General features: G+C 36.7%; 1 protein-coding gene and 1 long non-coding RNA gene across 2 annotated transcripts in view; one reads left to right on the top strand and one right to left on the bottom strand.

The window, feature by feature from the left end:
• The window catches only part of STK26 (serine/threonine kinase 26), a 29283-nt gene extending 9034 nt beyond the window's left edge, over positions 1-20249 (top strand). The window contains exons 3-12 of the mRNA XM_021548500.3: positions 6181-6411; positions 11086-11142; positions 12774-12882; positions 12974-13131; positions 15602-15787; positions 16423-16571; positions 17044-17137; positions 17624-17686; positions 17777-17913; positions 18323-20249. Coding sequence (XP_021404175.1) covers positions 6181-6411; positions 11086-11142; positions 12774-12882; positions 12974-13131; positions 15602-15787; positions 16423-16571; positions 17044-17137; positions 17624-17686; positions 17777-17913; positions 18323-18347 — 1209 coding nt within the window. The 3' untranslated portion in view covers positions 18348-20249. The remainder of the gene's footprint in view (positions 1-6180; positions 6412-11085; positions 11143-12773; positions 12883-12973; positions 13132-15601; positions 15788-16422; positions 16572-17043; positions 17138-17623; positions 17687-17776; positions 17914-18322) is intronic.
• LOC146763276 (uncharacterized) lies at positions 4282-6183 on the bottom strand. The gene is made up of 2 exons (XR_014952426.1): positions 5696-6183; positions 4282-5629 (listed from the first exon to the last, which is right to left on the bottom strand). It is a non-coding gene; the product is annotated as an uncharacterized LOC146763276 (long non-coding RNA).
• Positions 20250-21482: the final 1233 nt, after the last annotated feature.

Here is a 21482-nt window from a genome sequence, read left to right as displayed (position 1 = left end):
CCTCAGTGCAGAGTACTCTTTATAAATAATTGGCGTAAATGTTTTAAATTGCCTTGTGTCAAAGAGCTAATCTTTGCAACATATGGTATTAGTCTTTTTTTGTGCTTATTTATGCTTTTGCCTAAGCTGCTTTATGTTGTGTGAAAGAAAAGCTAAGAATAGAGGAAGTGAGTTCAGTGGTTTCCATTTTCAGCATAACGTACAATTGACAGCTCGCATCTGCCACAGGTCAGGTGGTTTGAATATGAAGGTAATTCTTTCCTTAAAAATCTGACAGTAGGTGGATTTGAAAGCTGATTTTAGAGTTTTGATAGTCATAGAAATTTTCAAGCAGCTCACCTTATGGCTAACTTGATGAAAACAGCCACATAGGTTTTTCTTGCTGTTTTTGCTTTTTTATGTAGTTCCCTAGGTTCTCACTAAAAATGGCAATGAGTCTTGTCCTTGTCAGATAAGAGAGATGTTTCATAAAGGGTGTAATGGAGGTCAGGTCCCATATAAGGATGGCAAAACCCAGATCAGTTTTTCTTACCCACTGAATAGAAAAACTTGTAGATAATGTAAAAATCTGATTAAATCAAATTGTTTTGTTGTTAAAGTAATATTCTCTGCATGTGTATCATACCGTTCCAGTAAATATAATTACATCTTGATACCTTAGTTTTGAACAGGGCTGCAGGGCAACATCAGAGTTTATTTATATGCCAAAACAGCTGGACAAAAAGTGTGTATATGTTCAAGATGAAGAAAATAGGTGTGTACAGGTTCTGCCCTTGTTTTGAATGTCAGCAGGTTCATTTTTTCTTATTCTTTTTAAGTAATAATGGATCTGCACCTGTGCCTTGATTAACTTCAAACTATTCAAATTTTTATGTATACACACACACATGCCTATGTATACACACACTAATGCCTGGCACTATTTCTGTGAGTAACTTTCCATATGCACGTAAAATATGAAAATATATATAATTTATGTGAATATATATTGGTACATGGTTTAATATGCATGGTGTATAATTAGTGTGTATATATATATATATATAAAATATCTGAAACAACATGCAGATAGTGTATGGCAAGAGATAAGGAATTTATCTGTTGATTAAGACATTACTCTTAAAGAAGTACTGTAGCATATTACGTTTGTCAATCTTACTCCCTCTTAATTTTATTTTTGGGGAGTCTGAACAGAAGAAAAAATTGAGAGGTACTTTATTATCTGAGAATAGGTAAATGCCTGCAAATGGATTTGTTTGAAATGTCAGTCTTTTAAACACAGGTAATTCTGATGGCTTCCAAAGATACTAGGACCAGTTAGGCTGCCATAGTAGTGGGTGCTTGAAAAACATGAGTAAACACTCTGTGGGGCTTCTCTTACTAACCTTTTATAAAGTCCTTTGAACTAATTATTATATATTTATTTAATACATATTTGGATAATGTAGGTGAGCTGCTCTGTAGCAGTGCTACAATTCTGAGGGAACTTTTGTTCCTGATAAAGCCTGGGAGATGCTTGAAAGTCCTCATAGTGTAACAGCATTTTTCAGTCAGGTTTTAGGAATACTGTTAAGACAAGAGGATATATGTTCTCACACTGACAGACTACTTAGAAGAAATCTCACAAGACTGTTAAAATAATTGCTTTAGGAATCCTAGAGGATGTTGGGTGCCTGATTTTGTTAGAATCAAAGAATTATTAGTTCAGTCTCTGTCCAGGATACTTTGAAGGTTTTGTTTTTTGTTTTTTTTTCATTCAGTTGTGTTCAGTGCCTTTGAATGAAATTAATTTATGAGCGTTTTCAGAAGGCCTGTTTTTGTAAAAGAGCTGTCCTGTACCAACAAATCTGGACACAGCAGTTTATTCTAATTTGGTCTGTGTCATTAGATTTCTGTATAATCTTGGAAGTTATATATTCAGTATGCGTTAAGTTTGTTTTAAAGAATTCAGAATCTGAAGAACCAGGTACATGACAGGGTCAGAGGTGAAAAGGAGAGTCAGCAAGTCCGTCTTGTAGCAGAGCACAACCAGGACATTGCTTCAGAAACATGTGTTTATTGGAATCAAAGGAAAGAGGTTATATAAGCCAGATTGGCAGAATGCTTGACGCAGCAACTGACAAAAATTATGTTTAAAAAAAAAAGAAATATGCTGGCAAAAATGATGCTATAGTGGTTTTTATTTGGGGCTTCTGAGCAAGTGATAAGGTTGGATGACCTCCTGAGGTCCTTTTGGAGCCAGATTGTGTGACTTTGTGTGCACATACACATGTGTATAAACACATAGAGTGATGGTGTAAGGTTGAATAAGAGAGGAGGAGAGGTTTCCTGAAGGCCCCAGGCTGTGTGGCTGTGCCAGGCTGGTGAAATGGTGCAGAGAGGGCTTGTGTTGTCACGCTCATGCTGGTGCTCTTAGTCACACTGGCAGGACTGGGGCTGGCATGTGAATGTGCCTGTGCTTGTTGCTGCTTTTGTCTGGATCTGGGCTTAGGGAGGGAAAGAGTGAGATATTCTCTGCCTGATTTGTCCACTTGCAGGTATTATCTTTGAAGAGGTGATGATAGAGTTCATATACTGCTTATTGTCTTGTTACCATCTGCTGCCCAACAGACTTGTCTTCCCATGGAAACCAGTATTTATTAAAAAAAAAAAATACTGGTTATTTGTGCAAGCATCTTTCAAAGCTTTTTTCCCTTTCAGTTAAAAATCTGTGAAACAACAAGGAATAAAAATGGGTGGTTTTGCTCAGGAGTGTTAATAGTGTTAAAAATATTAATTTCTATCATATTAGAAGTTTAGCTGGCAGCTGTGTTGCAGAAATTTACTGGTATGTTTTGAGGATGTGTATAAATGCATATACACTTATATTTATATAAAATATATCTCCATCCTTTTCAATACATTTGTTTATGGAGCAGTCTTTTAAAGTTTTGTTTTGTTTTCATTAGTTACAGAAAAACATTCCTGTAGAACAGTAGGCTTAAAGACAAGGAAATTAAGAAAGGTAAAAGCAAATCTGTTCCAAAATGCAGTCTTTGTTCTCAGGCCATGTTTTAAGTTATGTAGTGTTACAAGTTTGAAGTCTTTCCAAAGGACATTATCTCAGTATTCGCTGTAGTTGGTCGGAAATATTTGTCCTTATCCTGGAGTGTCCTACACTCCCTTGTCAGCCTCGGTGAGTAACAGAAGCTGTAAAGCTGACTGTGCTTGCTGTGAGAGGATTTTCTGAGAATAGAAAAGATGTGACTGTTTCCTGAAGTAGTCCTGCACAGTTTGTTCTCCTCTGATGCCCCTCTGTTCCACCTCCTCCTCCCAGGGATATGTACATGGAGTTCTGCAGCGCTGGGAAGTCCAGCCATGACTGATCTCCCTGTACTCCAGCACTCACACATAATGGCATCAGGAGTTGTTGGAAGATAAAATAGCCTTCAAAGCTCTGATTCACCTGAAGTAGCTTGGGGGAGAGAATTTGTAGGCCTGGTTTGTTCTGTTGATGGTGGTTAAGTAGGTGTATAGGATGGAGTGATGTGCTTTTCTACTGAGGAGCCTGAGGAGTTTTCTACTTAAGGTTTCTCCCCCAGCAAAATCCAAGTGTTGTCCTTTGAGGTGATCAGGCATTTATGAAGGGCTGGATTAGCTGAGCATGTCTGTTATTAAATTGCTTTTCTTTTATCTGACTGGAAGTGCTAAACAGGTTTAATCTCAAATGAACAATACCTGTTAGTATTAATGGCTCCTGGAATCTCAGATTCCAAGTATGTCTTAAATTGAAGCTAGGTTTTGTGAAGATGAGTATTTAAGCATCAATAAAAAGTATTGCCAGTCATCTCTCTTGTTTCTTGGAAGTGTGTGTTCTTTGTTTATTGTAAATGGAGAACTATATGTTAATTATTCCTTATTGTGACTAATGCAGTTGAAAAATGATTCCTGGCTAGAGGACAGTTTGGCATCTTACCTGGCAGCAGGGTAAGGTTGGGTGGCAGTCACTGCTACTTTTGCCACACCTGTCCCTACAATAACTTTTTGGAGCATGCCCGAAAATGGATTTTAAATTCAGATTTTTTTAAATATTCTTTTTAGTTTTAGCAATAAAATGATGGCAGGAGCTGGTGCAGTAGTTACAGCAATGTGTCTCTTTTTGGACAGTCTGAAGATTTACTGCTGTTCTGTGACCATTTTAACTAAAAGCTTTATGAGCACTGAAGGCTTCAGTTATTTTCTTTCCTACCATAAAAAAAGTTCTTCCAGGTTTCAGACCAAATAGCTTCCTCTCTCTCTCTCTTTTTTTTTTTTTTTTTTTTTTTTTTTTAATTGTTTGCTTTGATTATATATTTGTTCATCTTTTAGGTCTTTCACTGTATCTATCAACAGAAGAAAATACAATATTTTTGTTTTAACTATTTCTAGGAATTGTTTTTAATGGAGCAGAGTAGCAATGAGCTCGTTGTAGAGCTCATTGGGGAATTCCTCATTCCACAGTTGTAATGTGCTGTCAGGAGCAGCAGTAGTGTGTCTTGTCTGTTTGTAAAATCTAGAAATCTTACCTCCACAGATCAGTGTGAACCTGCTGTAGTAATTCATGTTCCCTCCTCTTGTGATAGCAGAAATAACAGCTTGGTATATATGAGCAGTGAACTGATTCAGCTGAAAATAAACCTGGAAAATCATATGGTTAACTCTTAGCTAAATCTGTTTCCTGATTCATTTCATCATATTTTGGGATAAATTCTGGTTCTGGTCAAAGGGAAGAAGCAACACTAAGGGCCCAGATGTAAGAAAATGGGACTGTACATTTTGGGCTAGCTTAAAGTACTAATGCATTTTTTTTCCCAGTAAAGATTTTCTCAGGAATTTGCAAGAACACCACAATGTAAAGTTATTTTCTGGAGTTTCAAGTTCATACTTGAGTATTTGGTTGTGTAGGGTAATCTGTGCTTTAGGTTAAATGTCTGCTTTTGCCAAACCTGCCACTTCTTTTGCTAGTTCTGACTTTTGGAATGTGAGAGAGATGCAAAGCAAAGCATTTCTTCCACGTTTTCAAATTTTCTTACTGAATTAGAGGGCTTTTTCAGGCAGCGACGTTTCTTTATTCAACACTGATTTGTGCAATCAGTTGCCCAGTTCTGATAGCAGTAAGGTATTTAATTCTGTTGCTGTGCAAAGCATTGGTTCTTTTGGTGTGTCTGTCTGACCTCTTCAAAATATTTCTCTGTAAACTTTTGTAGTCTGATCTCAAGTTCTGTGCTGGTAAACTGTGGAGTGTGTCATCCACGTCCTTCACAAGCCAGGGCTCTGATGTTCAGATATGCAAGGTTCTCTAAGCAGCTACATGGCTTGCTTTATCTTGAAGGAAAAATGAGAATTTGCTTCCTTTTTGTTGCCCTCCTGACTACTTGTCTACTAGAAATTTACTTACTTGTCTACTAAGAAATCTATTTGACTACTAAGAAATCTAAAATATTTTTATAATAACCAGTCTGCTGATTTTAAGAGTAGTTATTCAGCAGAGATTCCAAACCAGCAGTGTCCTCAGCAGTGCTCTGCTCCCCTCTGTAAGGCATGTGTGGTGATACCAGCCAGTTCTGGGCAATGCCATGTGTTCAGCACTCCATGACAGCTTCTCATTCCTCTGCTGAACACCTCTCAGTCCCCTTGGCTCATCTTTCTGTCAGTCCTTTTAATGGCCCAAAGACACCTGGTCTCACCTGATCTCGGGCTCTGCCATCCCCTCCCAGGCACCCCTCGCTGTGTTACATGACAGGGAGCTGTGCCTGCCCCAGGCTCTTGGCCAGGTGGGAAGCCCAGCCTTTTCTGCCTGGATGGTGTTGGTGGTGGTCCTGTGCCAGTAATTGCATTCCCCAGTCTTCACAATTCCTGCACAGGCAGGATTAATGTTAAGAACAGCTCTATTCTTTAAAAGGTTGTTATGTGAGGAAGTGAAATGAGGTTTGTATCTGACTCCCTCCCTGGTAAGGCTCACTTACCTTTGCCAGAATTGCATAATGTATGTTCTGTAACTAGAATTAGAAGGTAGTGTGTAGGAAATAAATTTACCTGATGCAACCCTTCTGATGATGATAAGTCTGGATGGCGTGCTTCTTGGGGAATAATGAGGGCCAATAACTTGGAAGTAAATTAGGCAACTCATGTGTCTTTTTTCCCTTTTTTTCCTTTTTCTAGAACCACAGAGCAGACCCAGAAGAACTCTTCACAAAATTGGAACGCATTGGGAAAGGCTCCTTTGGTGAGGTCTTCAAAGGAATTGATAATCGGACACAGCAAGTGGTTGCCATAAAAATCATAGACCTTGAGGAAGCAGAAGATGAAATAGAAGATATACAGCAAGAGATAACTGTTTTAAGTCAGTGTGATAGTCCTTATGTAACAAAATACTATGGATCATATTTAAAGGTAATGTATAATATTGCAAAAGATTTGCTAGAATGCTGCTATGAAAATCATCTAAAATTAGGGAAGATTTATCATGCCAAATTGGCATTTTTAGTAGGTTTTTATTTTTCTTTGAACAGAGGTTTTAATTTCATTTTTCTCTTTTTGCTGCTTGCTGTTTGGGACTGGGATTTGCACAGAATGACTAAAGAATGAACAGAGTTGATAAAGGATTCTTTTTGCCATTGCTTTTGAACCTTGGTTTTCTCTCCTCCCTCCACAATCTCTAGCACAATTTTGTGGCCTTTCTGAGCAAAAGAAAAGAAATACACCTTTGTAGTTACAGAAGCAAAAGCTGTTCCTGGTGTGGAAAGAAGCCCTGTGCCATGTAAGATGTGTTGGCAGTTATGCAGCTTAGTGGGCCTGAGACGAAGTAACACTGACATCAGCAGAGTTATGTAACCACTGTGTGAAATGTTATCTAAGGCATAATTTAACAAACAAAAATTAAAACCTACAGAAAACCAAAATGTTGAGTAAAACTTTTCACCTTAAATGCTGCTTAAATGTTTTGCGCTGCTGATGTATTTTGGGTGACTTTTAAAAAATCCCTGAAAACATTTAATGTAAACTAATGTTTTAGTGATAGCTCAAAGTATATTAAGTATCTGGGAGGGGTTATGTGCTTATGTTTGGGATTTTTGTTGGTTTTGGTTTGTTTGCTCCAGTTTGGGAGGTTTTTCTGCTTGGTTCTGTTTTTTGGTGCTTGGTCTCTCTCTCAGCATTTCTGCTTTCTTAAGGTGTAGTGGGGTTTTGTACATTTTAGAGATATATTTCTGATCAGTGTTCTCTGTCTCACCCTTGTGCTGTATCTTTCAGTTATATGTAAAAGTATTTGCAGAATTTATTTAGTAATATTCTTTGTAGATTTTGCTTTTTTCTGTTTAAATTGCAAAAGTATTCAATCTTTTATATTTTAATACTGAGTGGACAAGTTATTTTCCCAATATTTCCAGTATATTTAGTATACTCCAAATACTGAGTTCTCATTTTGGCTAATGTAAGACAACTGTAGTGGCTTTGCTGTTTACTATGAGTTCTTCACACCTGAGTAAGCATACAAATTGCCATTGATAACCCATTTTTGCTTCTCTTTATTGGACTCAATCAGTGGGATTTTTGTTTTGTTTGTGAATAAGTAATAAATGTCTGAGAAGTAGGATTTACTTTCTACCACCGCAGCATATTAGAACAAGTAGGTTCATTGCAAGATAACTTTGAGTTCAACTTGTAAGGTTCCCCTGGAGCAGTGCACAAATGGTACTGCTGATCCAGACATGATTGGCCTTTTTTACAGTCCTTTATTTTCTGTGTTGAGCCAAGTCCTAAATTTTGTTCTCTTGGATATCCATAATTTCAGCTTTATGCTGTAAAAGTCCAGTTGTTTGCCCTGAAGTACAAACAGGTCAAAGTAAGTCTTGCAAAGTGTTTTTACTTGGAAATGTTTTTGCTTGAAAAAGTGTTTTGTGAAATCTCAGAACTAAACAGTGATTTCAGCAGCTATGAATGGAGGAATTAAACTTTGATTGGGTGGGGATTTGTTTTGTTTGTTCTTTGTTTTCTCAGAGATGGGGGGTGGAAAAAGCTTTATAAGTTATGGATTGAATAGGGAAAGAAAATAGTCTTATCATTATTTACAGCAATATAGGTGTGGAAAGTAAAGTCTAGTTATTCTATCAGTGCTACATAGCTATTAAATTCTGCTTAGGTTTTTTTTTTATTTAAAAAAAAAAATCTTGGCAAATGTAGGATTATGTTAATGCTGCAGTACTGTACTCTCTTCACCACTATATGAGTTCTTTCCATTTGTGTTCTAAATGGATACATTCTGAAATATTAATGATGATGTCTTGTTTACTTTTCACACTTGGAAAGTTTTTGGGGAAGGAAAACTTCTGTGCATGGAGTTCGGTGAGATGTTTGTAGAATTGCAGTTACTTTCTCATTCCTGTAAGAAATTCCTCTTAAAAAAAAAAAAAAAAAAGTAAAAAATTGTTCACAGGAATGTTTTCTATCCCAGAGTAGCATGATAGGTAATTCTGCTGCTTGCTATTCCCCAAGTAAATGAATAAAAAGATCCACAAATAAATGAAGACCTTTAATTCTGTAATTAAAAATAAATAAAGCAACTTTTTAAGTAGTATCTTCTATCTAAATTGTTCTTAGACTAGATTAATCCCTGGCTGCTAGTTTAAGGTCTTTTAGCTTGAGACTCCTCAGGGGAAAGAGGGTATTGGCTTTGTTCATTGTGCAAAGATTGTTTTATTCTGCCTTTTCATTTTAGTAATAGCAAGTATTTTGAGAGTTTGTCTGTCTATTTTTTTTTGCTTGTTTGTGATTTTAAAAATATGGACAGTCCTTTAATAGTTTTCCTAGCAGTGCAATGTTCCTTGTCTGTTATCAGGTATTTTAGTCATCATTGGTACAAGATGGCAAAGTCTGTTTCCTTGAGGTTCTTTTGATTAAGTTGATGCTAATTATTGTGACACAAAAGGTACAAAAGCCCCATATCATGGTAATGTGGGATATGTTGAGGTTCAAATGGGAGTTTCCCATTGAATTAACCTCAAAGCTTAGGTATTAGTAATTTTTTCCTAAATTTTCCTTGGGTGTCTGGCAAGATCAATAGTGTTTTCTAAACATACTGGTAGATGATGTGCAAGCATATGTGCAGTCAAAGAATGCACCTTAATAAACACATTTGTGTACAATAATAAAATGTTTTACCTTTATATCATGGCTTTCACTAATGTGGGTAGAATCATATGAGCTTCAGCTATATTGCAACTTTTGTGATTGTAAGATAATTTAAGTCCTGATGGAGATATTTGTAGATATTTGTAGCTATTTCATATTTGTAGAAGGTCAGGATCTAAATTTGTCTCCTCATCCCCTATTGCACTTGGATTGCAATTAACATCTCAATAAATAAAGCATTGGGTGTGGAGGGTCCCCTTGATAGGTTAGATAGCTGAAATGAGTGTTTTGCTCCAGCCTAATGGGTTGTCAAAATGCATTACTCGCCTACCAGTTCAGGCAAGAAAAAGATTAAAAGTTACCATAGTTCTGGCATGTTCTGGTTACACAAATTTGGGAAGTGTACTTGAAGTGCTTCAGCTGGACTTCCCAGCAGTACCATAGAGAAAAATCTCTTGATGACTGGAATTCCATTACTGTTTTCCTTATTTGTGCCATTTAGACCAAGGTTTTCAGTATCTAGCCTTGTAACTATTACAGCAACCTGAGCTTTCTCTTTTCTTTTGCAATTAAAACAAACCTGAAGTTATTCTCAGCTTTTCAGACTTGGATATGGAGAAATCCTGCAGTGACATCCAGAGACTTCCATCAGAATTTGCAGCAAAGCTTTGAGACAATCTAAAGATACTGGTTGTTCTGCCCTGTCTATTTATACTTGGCTGACAGAAAATAGCTAGGAAAAAGGTTGTTCATGCCTGGCTAGAAAATATCCACACCCAATTACAGTGGATAGTAGCAATTTCTTTGAGACATTGTTTGAGAAACAGTACTTACTCATTTTCACCCTGTACTGTTTTCAAGTAATAGTCAAATTCTCCAAACATGTCTGGTAACCACAATGTTTGCCTTGAACAGGAGTTCTTTGCAGGTCTTCTGAGCTGACAAAGTTGGGCTTTATAAAAACTGCTAAAATTAGCCAGCCCTTCCCTGCTGAGATCATAATATTGAAATAGACTCTCATAAATTGTGTGGTTTTTAAATTCAGTATAAATCTAATAGAGCACACTTTGTTAGAATGATTGGATGTGGTCCTTTCAGAAACTACACCTTTATTTGCTTGCTGAGTTTTCTTTAGATTTCCATTCCTGGGCAGGCCATAGGGTGGGAAAGTATACAATGGAGAATGCAAGAGGCTTTAAAGAGTACTCCTGCCCTAAGCTTGTGCTCTGTAATGAGAAACTAGCACTGGTAAATATTTGCTGGAAACTTATACAGTGTGTGTGGTACTTCAGCAGCTGTGGTTCAGTTGAGTAGTTTTAATAATTGGGTTTTATTTTAAATAAATACATTTATTAATGAAATTTTCTTGACTAGTACCACACAGATTCATATTTGAGTTTTGTCTTCTGAGAGAACTCTGGCAAGCAAGTAGTCTGTAGATTTGCTACTAAGTGTTTCCAGTTTTATTTCTATGAACCAGCCACTTTTTGCAGTGACAAGCCAAGGACAAAGTCAGTACCTAGAAATCAGTGTTAGAATAATATGTCACTTCTAGAGGTTGAGACATCTTCAGAGAGGAAGTGCAGAAACTCAAAAGATCCATGTTAAATAATTATTTGTATCTAATTAAAACTTAAACCACTGCCGAATCACTTTAACCCCCCCCCCCAAGTTCTGTAAATGTGTTCCTTTAAGTGAAATCATTTTAGATTGTGTTTTTTCATTGCTTTTATAAATACAGAAGTCAAACTTACTAATTAGTATTTTAGAATTCATAGGAGCTGTGTGATCATTCTACAAGAAGTAATTGCATACAACTGGGTGACTAATGAGACTCTCTATTTGCCGTTTCCTAAGAGTGTGCTGGCATTCTATTGAATTATATATCAATTTTTTATGGCAGCCTTGGACTTTTGACAACTTATGTCTTCTTTACAGGGCACAAAACTATGGATAATAATGGAATACTTGGGTGGAGGGTCAGCTTTGGATCTTGTAAGTATATGATTTTTTTTGTGCATTATAAGTGTCAGTGAACTTTATTTAATTGTGTTTTTTTATAAAAATAAGTACCTAGAGGCAGCTGATATTACATCACTGCTGTGTGGTAGTGGTCTAGAAGTGTGAATTTGAATGGTAGGTCTGTCACATTGAATTCATGTTAGTTTTTCTATTTTGCTCTTTGTAAGCATTAGAAAGCATCCATTTGTTTTCAGTTCTTAGGGTTTTTTTAGTTTGAGTTCTTTTCTTGCTGTATGTTTGATGGAGGCTTGGGGTCCTCTGTCCATCTCTTCCCACTTCCTCCAAGTAGAATTCATTACAGTTCAGTAAAAAACATTTCCTTTAGCTTTGGGTCTCAGGAATGAATCAGGAGAGTGTGTCCACAGACAGTTAATTTTAACTGGTTAAAAGATGTTGGGTTTTCCATGTTCAGGTATTTTCAGTTAAGCATGAAAGTGCCTTTTACTTGAGATAGTGTGGCATTCATAGAGGTATAGCCTGGGGAGTGCACAAGCACAGTCCACTGAGTGTGAATGTGGTTTCCCCATGGTTTCAGTGCAGCTCTGCCTCAGCTGCCACATTACAGACCCACCCTTTCCTGTAAGATAATATAGCTCAGTCTTTGTGTGATTCTGAAGGGAAAATACGATGTCTTCACTATTACAGAGTGGTAATAATTATGTTTGTGCTAACAGGGGTCCTGTCTGTGAGAGCTGAAGTATGTGCTTGACTTCACAATTCTTTTTATAGTTCTTCATGAAATTACATCACATCAGCTCATCAAAAGCATAGTGATTAGGTGTAGCATGTGGTAGTTTGTAGCTCTAGAACTTGGCCCTTTTGAGGAAGAGGCTGTGAGGTACTCTTAACACTTTTGAGTAATTGATTGTATTCTGTGGAGTGTCAGAAACAGGGAAATAGCTATTGCTAGTGCCAGTTTAAATCACTGAACCTGTAGAGGAATAAAATTTTAGAACAAAATTTCAGTTTTGCCTCACTTTGCCGTACTATAATTTCAGGATGTTCACTGTTTTGGTGCTGAATTGTTGGTATTTTTTTGATTGCTCACTTTAATTTCTTTTATTTGCATAACTTTCTAATGTGTAAAGGATACACTTAATCCATTAGCAACTTTATAGTAGCATGTCATGGTCTTGATACAAAAGCAAGCATGGAATCAAAAATACTGGGAAAGTAAAAACTGCATCATTAAATTTAAAACCCGCAGTCAACAGGTTAATCTGTTTTAAAATAAATTGGTTTTCTTAATTTACTTAATCTAAATTGCAAAGTTCAGTCTGTTGTGTTTGCTGCTTGTAGGAAATACAACTTTTTGGAAAGTTAGTTGTTGCTTTTCTTGTGTTTTGCATGCTGAGGGGAGCAGACAGTGGATGTTTGAGGAGTAAGAGCATTTTCAGTGTGTTTGCAGTAGAGGAGATATGAAGGTGATCATTCCAGTGGCATCTATTTCAATTAGAATATTGACATATTGCATTGAATATTACATTATTTTTGTTAGTTCTCTAATTTTGGAAAATGTTTCAGGTTTAAAATTTAATTTAATCAAAGCAAGGCAAAAATTAGATGCAAGACTAAAATTATTTTAATGTGTCTTTTTTCCAAAGCTGCGTGCTGGCCCATTTGATGAGTTCCAGATTGCTACTATGCTAAAGGAAATCTTGAAAGGTCTTGACTACCTACACTCAGAGAAGAAAATTCACAGGGATATAAAAGGTGTGCAACATTTCAAATATTACTTTGTTAAAGCCTTTTAAAACCATAAAACAGTATTCTAATTAGTTATTATATTACTTCCCCTTGGCAGCTGCCAATGTCTTGTTATCAGAACAAGGTGATGTTAAACTTGCTGATTTTGGAGTTGCTGGGCAGCTAACAGACACACAAATTAAGAGAAATACCTTTGTGGGAACCCCATTTTGGATGGCCCCTGAAGTTATTCAGCAGTCAGCATATGATTCAAAAGTAAGTAGAACTTTTTTTTGTATCTGATTATCCAACAGCATTTGTTTTGATTTTTTGCTTTTAGCTGTATCAGTGTAGGGAGGAAAAAAAAAGTAGATTTGAAATTACAGGGTTTCAAATAATAAAATTAAAGGTAGGATTTAATTGGTTTTATATACTAGTTACATGTCATTGTATTCAGGTAGAAAGTAAAATGGTGATGTCATGTCTCTTTCAGAGCAACTCCCTGAATGTGGGGTGGTTGGTTGATTTGGTTTCACTTCAATGTTCTGCATTTAATTCAAACAGTAATAAAGCACTCAGAAAGTAAAATGCCACCAGAACATGGCAGTTCATTTAAAGCCAAGATTGTGGCCAAAATGTTAATTTCTTCTTACAGTTCTATACATACAGCTCTGGGTATAATTTCTCAAAGGGTATTTCTGAGGATCTATGTAATGCTGAAAATTTTAGCATGGGTCTTGAGAACATAAGAAGTAACTTTGTGGCTATGGCTTAGTAGCATTGTGGTACCTTGTGCTTTCTTTGTCATGAGAGCTCTTGATGGGTGACTAATTGCAAAGGAGAGTTTCCCTATGTAAACTAGCAGTAGAAAAGCAGAGTTCTTCCATGTTTTTCTGAGAGCTGAGAACTGGTGCTAGAAATGACAATAAGGAGGGAACAGTCCCCTCTTCTGTATGTAAAACCACACGATGTCCTAGAGCATGTGGTGGGTGAAACAGCAGTGTGTTTCAGTCTGGCATTGGACTTTCCACACTCTGTAGACAAAACCTTAAAATAGCATCAAGAGAATAAAAACCTTGGTATGTGTAAAGTAATACTTCCCTAACTGCTTTTTCTCAAATAGTAGACATGAAACTATACTTACATGATGTGCATATAAAGAAAAATTGGTGGATATCTGAAGTGTCCTGAAAGCTTCCACACTCCAGGAGACTTTCCCAGCATCAGTCAGACTTGAAGGAATTTGTGTACTTGTCACAAGTGTTCTTGCTGATAAAAAAGTTGGAATTCTCCTGTTTAGGGTTTCAGTGGTCCCCTTGTAACGTGTTCCCTAGGGCATTTTGGAAAAGCTCTCTACCCTGCTTAAAGAATGTGTGTTGGCCAGTCAGATTGGGAATAATTCTTCTTCTGCTTGCCCTGTGTATAGATCAGCTTTACCACACCTTCATTTACATTTCCCCAGCAACCTAATCTTTTGCGTTCCATATCTCCTCAGTGTCTTGCAGGAGCAATGTCTTCCCCCTTTTTTTTCCATGCCAGTAGGCTGGTGGGAGAGTACAGAAGATAAAAACCTTTGGTAGGAGAGATGAAGGATTTGGATAGCATACACTTTAGTTTCTAGACTAATATTGATGACTGTTTTGGTATCTGGACTGAATTTTAGTCGTCTTCTCTCTGTACTCCAAAAAGCTGGAAAATAAACTGGAAATTTGATACATTTTAGTAGTGCCAGAGATTTGTAAGCCCCATATTCTTCTTTAAAATAATTTTGCTCCAATACACAATTGTTGGTTATGGTATTTCAGTAATAAACAGTGAGTTAGTTTCGTTCTTTGCTATGAAGTACAGCTATTTTAGGTCTTGTGAACAAAAAGGAATATTGGAGAGATGCAAATTATAATTCTTGTTCACTCTGTGGGTAGTTTTGGTTTATGATTCTGTGCCAAGTGTAGTCAACTACAGCCAAACACTTTTTAAACGAGAAACACCTTTAGTGATCTAAGTAGCTAATGTGGCTCATCTAAAAAGATGCAAATAATAATATATTTCACTTGGGAAAAGAAATCAAAATCAGGAAAAAAATTTAAAATACTAGTATTTTATGTATGATATCCAAATATCATACTAAGTTTTGGTAGAAAGGGAGAATTTGTTTATAATGATGCTTTTAGCTAAAATAAATAGTACTTCATTATTCTGCTGTGTCTTACACTGTGAACTTGGTGCTTCAAGTGGTTTCAAGTCTAACTAGTTGTCAATAATTCTCCAGCTAAATTCATCAAGCAATCTGTTAGGAAAGAAATTAAGTGATCCCCTGCTGGATTTGATTCAGCTTTCTGCCTTGTTCATTTAGAGTAAGCTGTCAAACAAGATTGGATACCTAAACAAACTCTGAATTAGACATAGGAAATTTGTGGCAATTTGTCATTAACATGTGGAAAACATCAAAAGAAGATCAATATTTCTGAAGGTTTTCCAAAAGTGTGTAAATCTAGGTGTCCATTTAACTTGCTGGCAGTGTTAGAACACCAACTGCAGCAAAAATTATGATCTAGATGTTTGTCATTAAAGACTGATTAAATCAACCAGGTGAGTCAGGTGTTCCTGAAGTGTTAGAAGGGAATGTTTATCGGCCTAGGCCAACATTAATTTTATTATATAGATTATATGTGAAGATGTCAGTTACTGGATACTTAGTCATGGCAGCCCATAATTTTGTACTAACAGTTCCTTTTCCCTCTCTCAGGCTGACATTTGGTCACTGGGCATCACTGCAATTGAACTGGCCAAGGGGGAGCCTCCCAACTCGGATATGCATCCAATGAGAGTTCTGTTCCTCATTCCGAAAAACAATCCTCCCACTTTATTAGGAGACTTCAGTAAACCTTTTAAAGAATTTATTGATGCATGTCTGAATAAGGACCCAACATTTGTGAGTAGATAAATGTGTGTATGTGTTGTGTAGATGTTTCAGTTTTGTTTTCTGCTCTCCTATGCTTGTGAAGTATTTTGCTGGCATTATGCATCCTCAGTGAGTGAAATAATTTTAAGGACTGTACTTTGCACTATGAATTTTAGTGGTGCTTTTTAATATCTCTGTCTTTATCCTAGTTTGTTTTGTTTAAAATACTCAAAAGGAGGAAAGAGAATGCTGAAAGAAATTACAGTGGCAGAGGCAGATTCCTAAATGCAATCTAAACTAGGATAATGTCAGAAGAGAAGCTTTAACAGAGGGGAGAATCATCTGAAATCCTTTTCTTCAGTACAACTTTTGCTGTTTGAATTCAGTTTACAAGGAAACGTTGCATTGGAGAGTTTTCATTAGTCATTTTCCTGGGTGTGACCTTCTAACGTAGAAGGATAAGCTGTATAGTCTATGGGTGACTTGATCATATTTTTAGCATGCTCATAAACTTGGATTACTGGCTTTTCTCACTTCCTGTTTCACTAATTTCCTGATATTATACAAGTTAACTCTAGAAGCCTGTTGTCTTACTAGGTCTCCCCTATTAGCATTTAAAGTCACGAAATGTTAGCATAACATTAAATAATTAATGTTTCTTACAGCGCCCCACTGCAAAAGAACTTCTGAAGCACAAATTCATTATGAAAAATGCCAAGAAGACTTCCTATCTGACAGAACTGATTGATAGATTTAAGAGATGGAAAGCAGAGGGACACAGTAGTGATGAAAGTGATTCCGATGGTTCAGATTCGTAAGTTTATTTTATCGTCTTTAAATTGTCTTTCTTTAAGCTCAATTTCAGTTCTGTTTAAGTGCTGTCTATTTCCTAGTCTGAGGCTAGTGGTTGTACCAAAACCACTGAATCACAATTAGAGATATTGCAGAGCACAGTTGAGGTGCATGAAGAAGTTTGCATAGTGCCTGTGGAACAACATGTTTTCTGTAAGTGTCTTGTTTTTCTGGCTATCAGATAACTCTTAAATGGGATGCCATGGAAGAAGGTAAGCCTTGTAGGCAGATAACATCTTCTGTTTGCTTTTGGTCACATTTCAAATTATTCAGCCTCTTTCAAAGTTCCGATAATGTTTCAATACATGTTTTCCTTCTTATTTTAAGGAATACGGAACTAATCCTGATAGACTTGTTATGTGTTAGGGTTACCTGTGCTTGCTTGGTGTTCTGTTGTGGCTAGTATTATGTACATCATGTCCTTTTTGTTTCAGGGAGTCCAGCAACAAAGAGAATAATTCCCATCCTGAGTGGAGCTTCACTACAGTTCGGAAGAAGCCGGATGCAAAGAAGCTCCAGAACGGGACGGTAAGTACAGACACAGGAGTTCTTCTTTCTAACTGCTGCTTCTGAAGGCAGTTTAAGGAAGATAGTGATAAAGCTTAGTAACTTCATTTTTCATAAGACCTGACTGGATTTTTTGCTGTTCAAGAGATGTTAGTGATATTTCCTATGCTATGTCAGCCTCAAATGCAAAATACACTGCAGATGTACTGTAGATCAGTAATATAGATGGGAATTTTAAACTCTCTTACTAGTGAGGAAAAACTGAACTGTTTTTCTGATGCTGAATGAAATTGTTTCAGATGTGTCATCAGGCATCTGTTTCAACATCCTACAACATTTGTTGATGTACTGTGTCTTTGTGGGTTTTGTAATGTATTTTAAACACTTCGTTAAATTTAACTCAACTTCCAAAATCACATGTGCTGTGCTAAGAGGCCGTGTGTATGTTGTATATATGCTTGTATATGTTGTAATATGCTGATGTAATCTATATTTGTTAACTTCTAGGATCAGGATCTTGTTAAAACCCTGAGTTGTTTAACTATGATAATCACACCTGTGTTTGCTGAGGTAAGTGTTGGCTTAAAAATCTTCGTTGAAAGTATTAGCCAAATGTCTACTAACTTTTCTGAATTTTAACTTCTTTGGTTTGCTCCTCAGCTCAAGCAGCAGGACACAAATAATGCTAGCAGAAAGAAAGCAATTGAGGAACTTGAGAAAAGCATCAATGTGGCAGAAGCAACGTGTCCAGGGATCACAGATAAGATGGTGAAGAAACTTATGGAGAAATTTCAGAAGTAAGTAGCTCAGTGATAAAAGGGAGATCTGCTATGTCCAGTGCTTTAGCTTTGTAGTTAGTTACAGGTAACACTTCTGTCTGAGACCAAAACTAATACTAACAATTACTCTATCTGGTCTTGAAGTGCTGCAGCTTTACTGTAGTTGCTATATCTTGCTTCTTTAATTTAGCCTGCAGGTTTGTCTTAAGCATATTTACAGGCAATAGAGAAGAGATAGAGACTCTTTTTCATACCTTTTTTTGGAGTGTTTTCTTGAGAATATCACTTCTGGTGGGTTTTGTACTATGAGCCATTGAGATGAAGGCATGTATGTACTAGTTTAGTGATGCAGAAATATTTATATGCTGTTTGCCTAGCTGAAGCAATGTGATTAACAAATTTCTTAACTTGCATTTTTTGTCTGTAGATTTTCTGTTAATGACTCATCCTAAGAAACTTCACACAATTGACTGCTGTTTCGTATGGACCCAGTAAAACCCACCAAAACTACTTCAAGCTTGGCAGTGCTTAGCTCATGAGCTCCTTGTGCCTTTTGGATCTTTGCAACATATTGATGGTGATTGAGGATTTGAAAGAACCTACTCAACTATTTTGTGGCAGTGCACATGGTTTTATATTTTCAGGAAATTATTTTGTAAAGGACAACTTTTAATATTGTAGTTTCACCTGTTTAATCTGATAAATGTTGAGGTGCAGTTTTGCTTTTAGAAATAACCATTACTTTAGTTAATAGAATGTGCAAGTACAGTATGTTTTGATGCTGTTTTGTTCCTGTACATGGAGTTGTACAGGTCTTTTATATTCATGAGTTAAACTTTTGTAAATCACTAATGAGCTTCAAAGAAAAATAGCTTTTTCACAAGCATATTCAAGACATGTAGTGGCAAGGGTATTGCTGTAGCACATGCTTCAACCAGCATATAGTTATCGTGCCCTGAAAAACAAACCTGCAACAGTATCTATTTTAATTCTAAATTGGTACAGGATTTTAGGCAGCTCTATGATTAAATATATTTGAGAGCAATATGGCAATAGTTTGCAGGTGATATGTAGCAACAGGTCTATCCTGATGTACAGTCTGTGTATTACCTTTTAGAACAGGTTTTGAAGTAGTAACTCAATCTTATATCATCATGGTAGGAAAATTTAGAGCAATACAGTTGAGGGGGTGGGGCTTTCGGCAATAATGGACAAAACCTGAAGTCCAGTTTTAACTTAATTTAATTTTTTTTCCTCTGAGTATACATGCCTGGGTGGAAGGGAGCCAGAGAAGCCGAGCGTCGCATGTTACATACCTCACACGCAGGTATCGGTGTAACACCAGCGTTCTGTGTGGTGGTGTTGTTTCTCCTGTAAGATATTTATACACATTTTTGTTCTGAAATACATTAAATACAGTACATCAACATAATTTGTTTATAATTTTCTGAAAGTGTATTTTAAATATGTATTTACCAGTTAATATGCAAATAACTGAGTTATAGATATTCTTTCACGAAAAGGTAGTACTGTGCAGTACGGAGTGATTTTTTTCATAAAAAGTAGGTAAGACTATAAAGTTGCTTTCAGTTATATATTTATGGTACTGCTAGATGGGTAATCTCTTCTGTTGTTTTGTTTTGATTTGGTTTTTTCCCTTTTTCAACCCAGTATGTATATTATGCTGAAGTTTTGAACTGGGATTGTTTTTCAGTACTTAGCTGTGGAACTGTTGGTGTAAATTTATTTTTGATAAAGGCTGGGTGTGTTTATTTTATGGTTCAGACCTGCACATTTTGTTTTTGCACAAAAGTCATTTTAAAGAATCTGAAATATATCTGCCAAATATTGAAAAAGTAATGGTGTGCAAGTAAATACTGCATTTTTCGTCAAATGTTGCCATTACATCGTTTTTATATAAAGGACACTTGTGAGAGATGGTGGTTAGATATGCCAAGGACAATTATTTTCAATGGTGCCTACACTGTAAAAAAAATTACTTTTAACTCCTTGTTTTAATTTTAAAAAAAAATGTTTCTGTTTAAAACTTTCATCTGCTATATAACTGAAATTCAATTAGAATTTATATCTGAGAAAAAGTCTGGAAATAGTTTTTGAAAACAATAATGTTATGGATTAAATAAATATTTTTATAAATGTAAAAGCAGCAAAAGTTGTAAATACAGTTGATCTGAAGCTTTACAAAATAACTGCATCACAGAAACAAATTGTAGTGCTCTTCTAGCTTCTGTAGTTGTTAGTCTTGTAAATCTGTTTATAGATGAAGCTTATTTCAATGTTTTGGGGGGTTTAAAATGGTTTAAAAATAAATATTTAAGTTCTGTAAACTTTCATGAGCTTGTTCTGTTGCGCATCATTTTATTCTGGATTTCAGCAGCTGTGCAGAGGTGGGGACAAGGGTGTTCCTGCATGGGTGCTTTGCAAAGCTCTGGGTGCCCAGCGCTGTCCTTGGCCAGAGAACAGCTCCAGCTGCTGTGTCCCAGGGAATGGGGGGAGCACTCCCGGGGTTCAGTTTGGTTCCTTTCTGAGAGAGGAACTCCGGGATGTGTGAGCTCTGACATGGCTGGCAGAGCAGCTCTGTCACAGCTCTGTCACAGCTCTCCCTGCCTTTGGCCTCGGCCTGGGGCAGTGAAGGGACACAAAGGCCCGTGCCACAGCTCCCTCAACTTTCACCTCAGCAGCCTCAACACAAATCTCATTTTAAGGAGCTCCATATACATTTTTCAGAATTAAAACCATGTTTTTACTTGCATGTCACTTCCCTTAAGGTGTTCTTTTTCTGTGGGAGCCTGAGGGATGTGCTGATGGGAATTCCTCCTGAGTTTTGTAACTGGTGGCTCTACCCTGTTGACGCAAGATCTTTAATCTATGCAAGTCTGTGAACAGTTCTGGGTAGGTGGGGCTAGCAAATGACATGGGAAATTGGAACCTGACATATTTGAGATACAGCTGTAATAAGTTGCTAAACTATAGTGCCTCTTCTTTTCCTGTGGAATGGATGGGATGTAAACCTACCTTGTGGGACAGCATGGGAAAAACTCCCCCACATGTGTACAAATCAGGCTCATTCATACTACAGTCCATTCAAGAAGGTTTTTTTATTGTGCTGCATATGCCTGAAGTCTCTGTGCATAATAAGACTATAGTTAGCTCCTAAGAAGGGACATCTGTATTGCTGATTCTAGAGATGAGCTGTCCTTTTTCCCACGTTTTAGTTATTGATGAACTGTGTAACTTAATCAGCAGTATTCTGTTGCTGGTAGATAGCTAATGGAAAGATAGATCAAAATATTCATGCAGGAACCATCTTCCTGCTCTTTTGGTTTGCCAGGCTTCCTGCTGTAGGTTGAGAAGAATTGTTGCTGAAGAAATCTTATCAAAGTAATCTGAATTGCAGAATAGAGAAATGTATTTGTTCTTGGGTAGATGAGTCCTTTATTAATGTAATCATTCTTTAAGCCCTTGGTCTCTGACCCCTCTATTCATGTCTGTGCCATTGCACCTGCTCTTGCCTTGCAATTTCGACAGCTGAATATGAGAGTGTGTAGGTTTGAATGTGTTTGCAC

This window comes from Lonchura striata, chromosome 4A, assembly GCF_050655825.1.
Source record: "Lonchura striata isolate lonStrDom1 chromosome 4A, ASM5065582v1, whole genome shotgun sequence".
Taxonomy (NCBI): domain Eukaryota; kingdom Metazoa; phylum Chordata; class Aves; order Passeriformes; family Estrildidae; genus Lonchura; species Lonchura striata.
The sequence above is the reverse complement of the archived record's forward strand: the minus strand, read 5'-3'. Positions and strand labels throughout refer to the sequence as shown.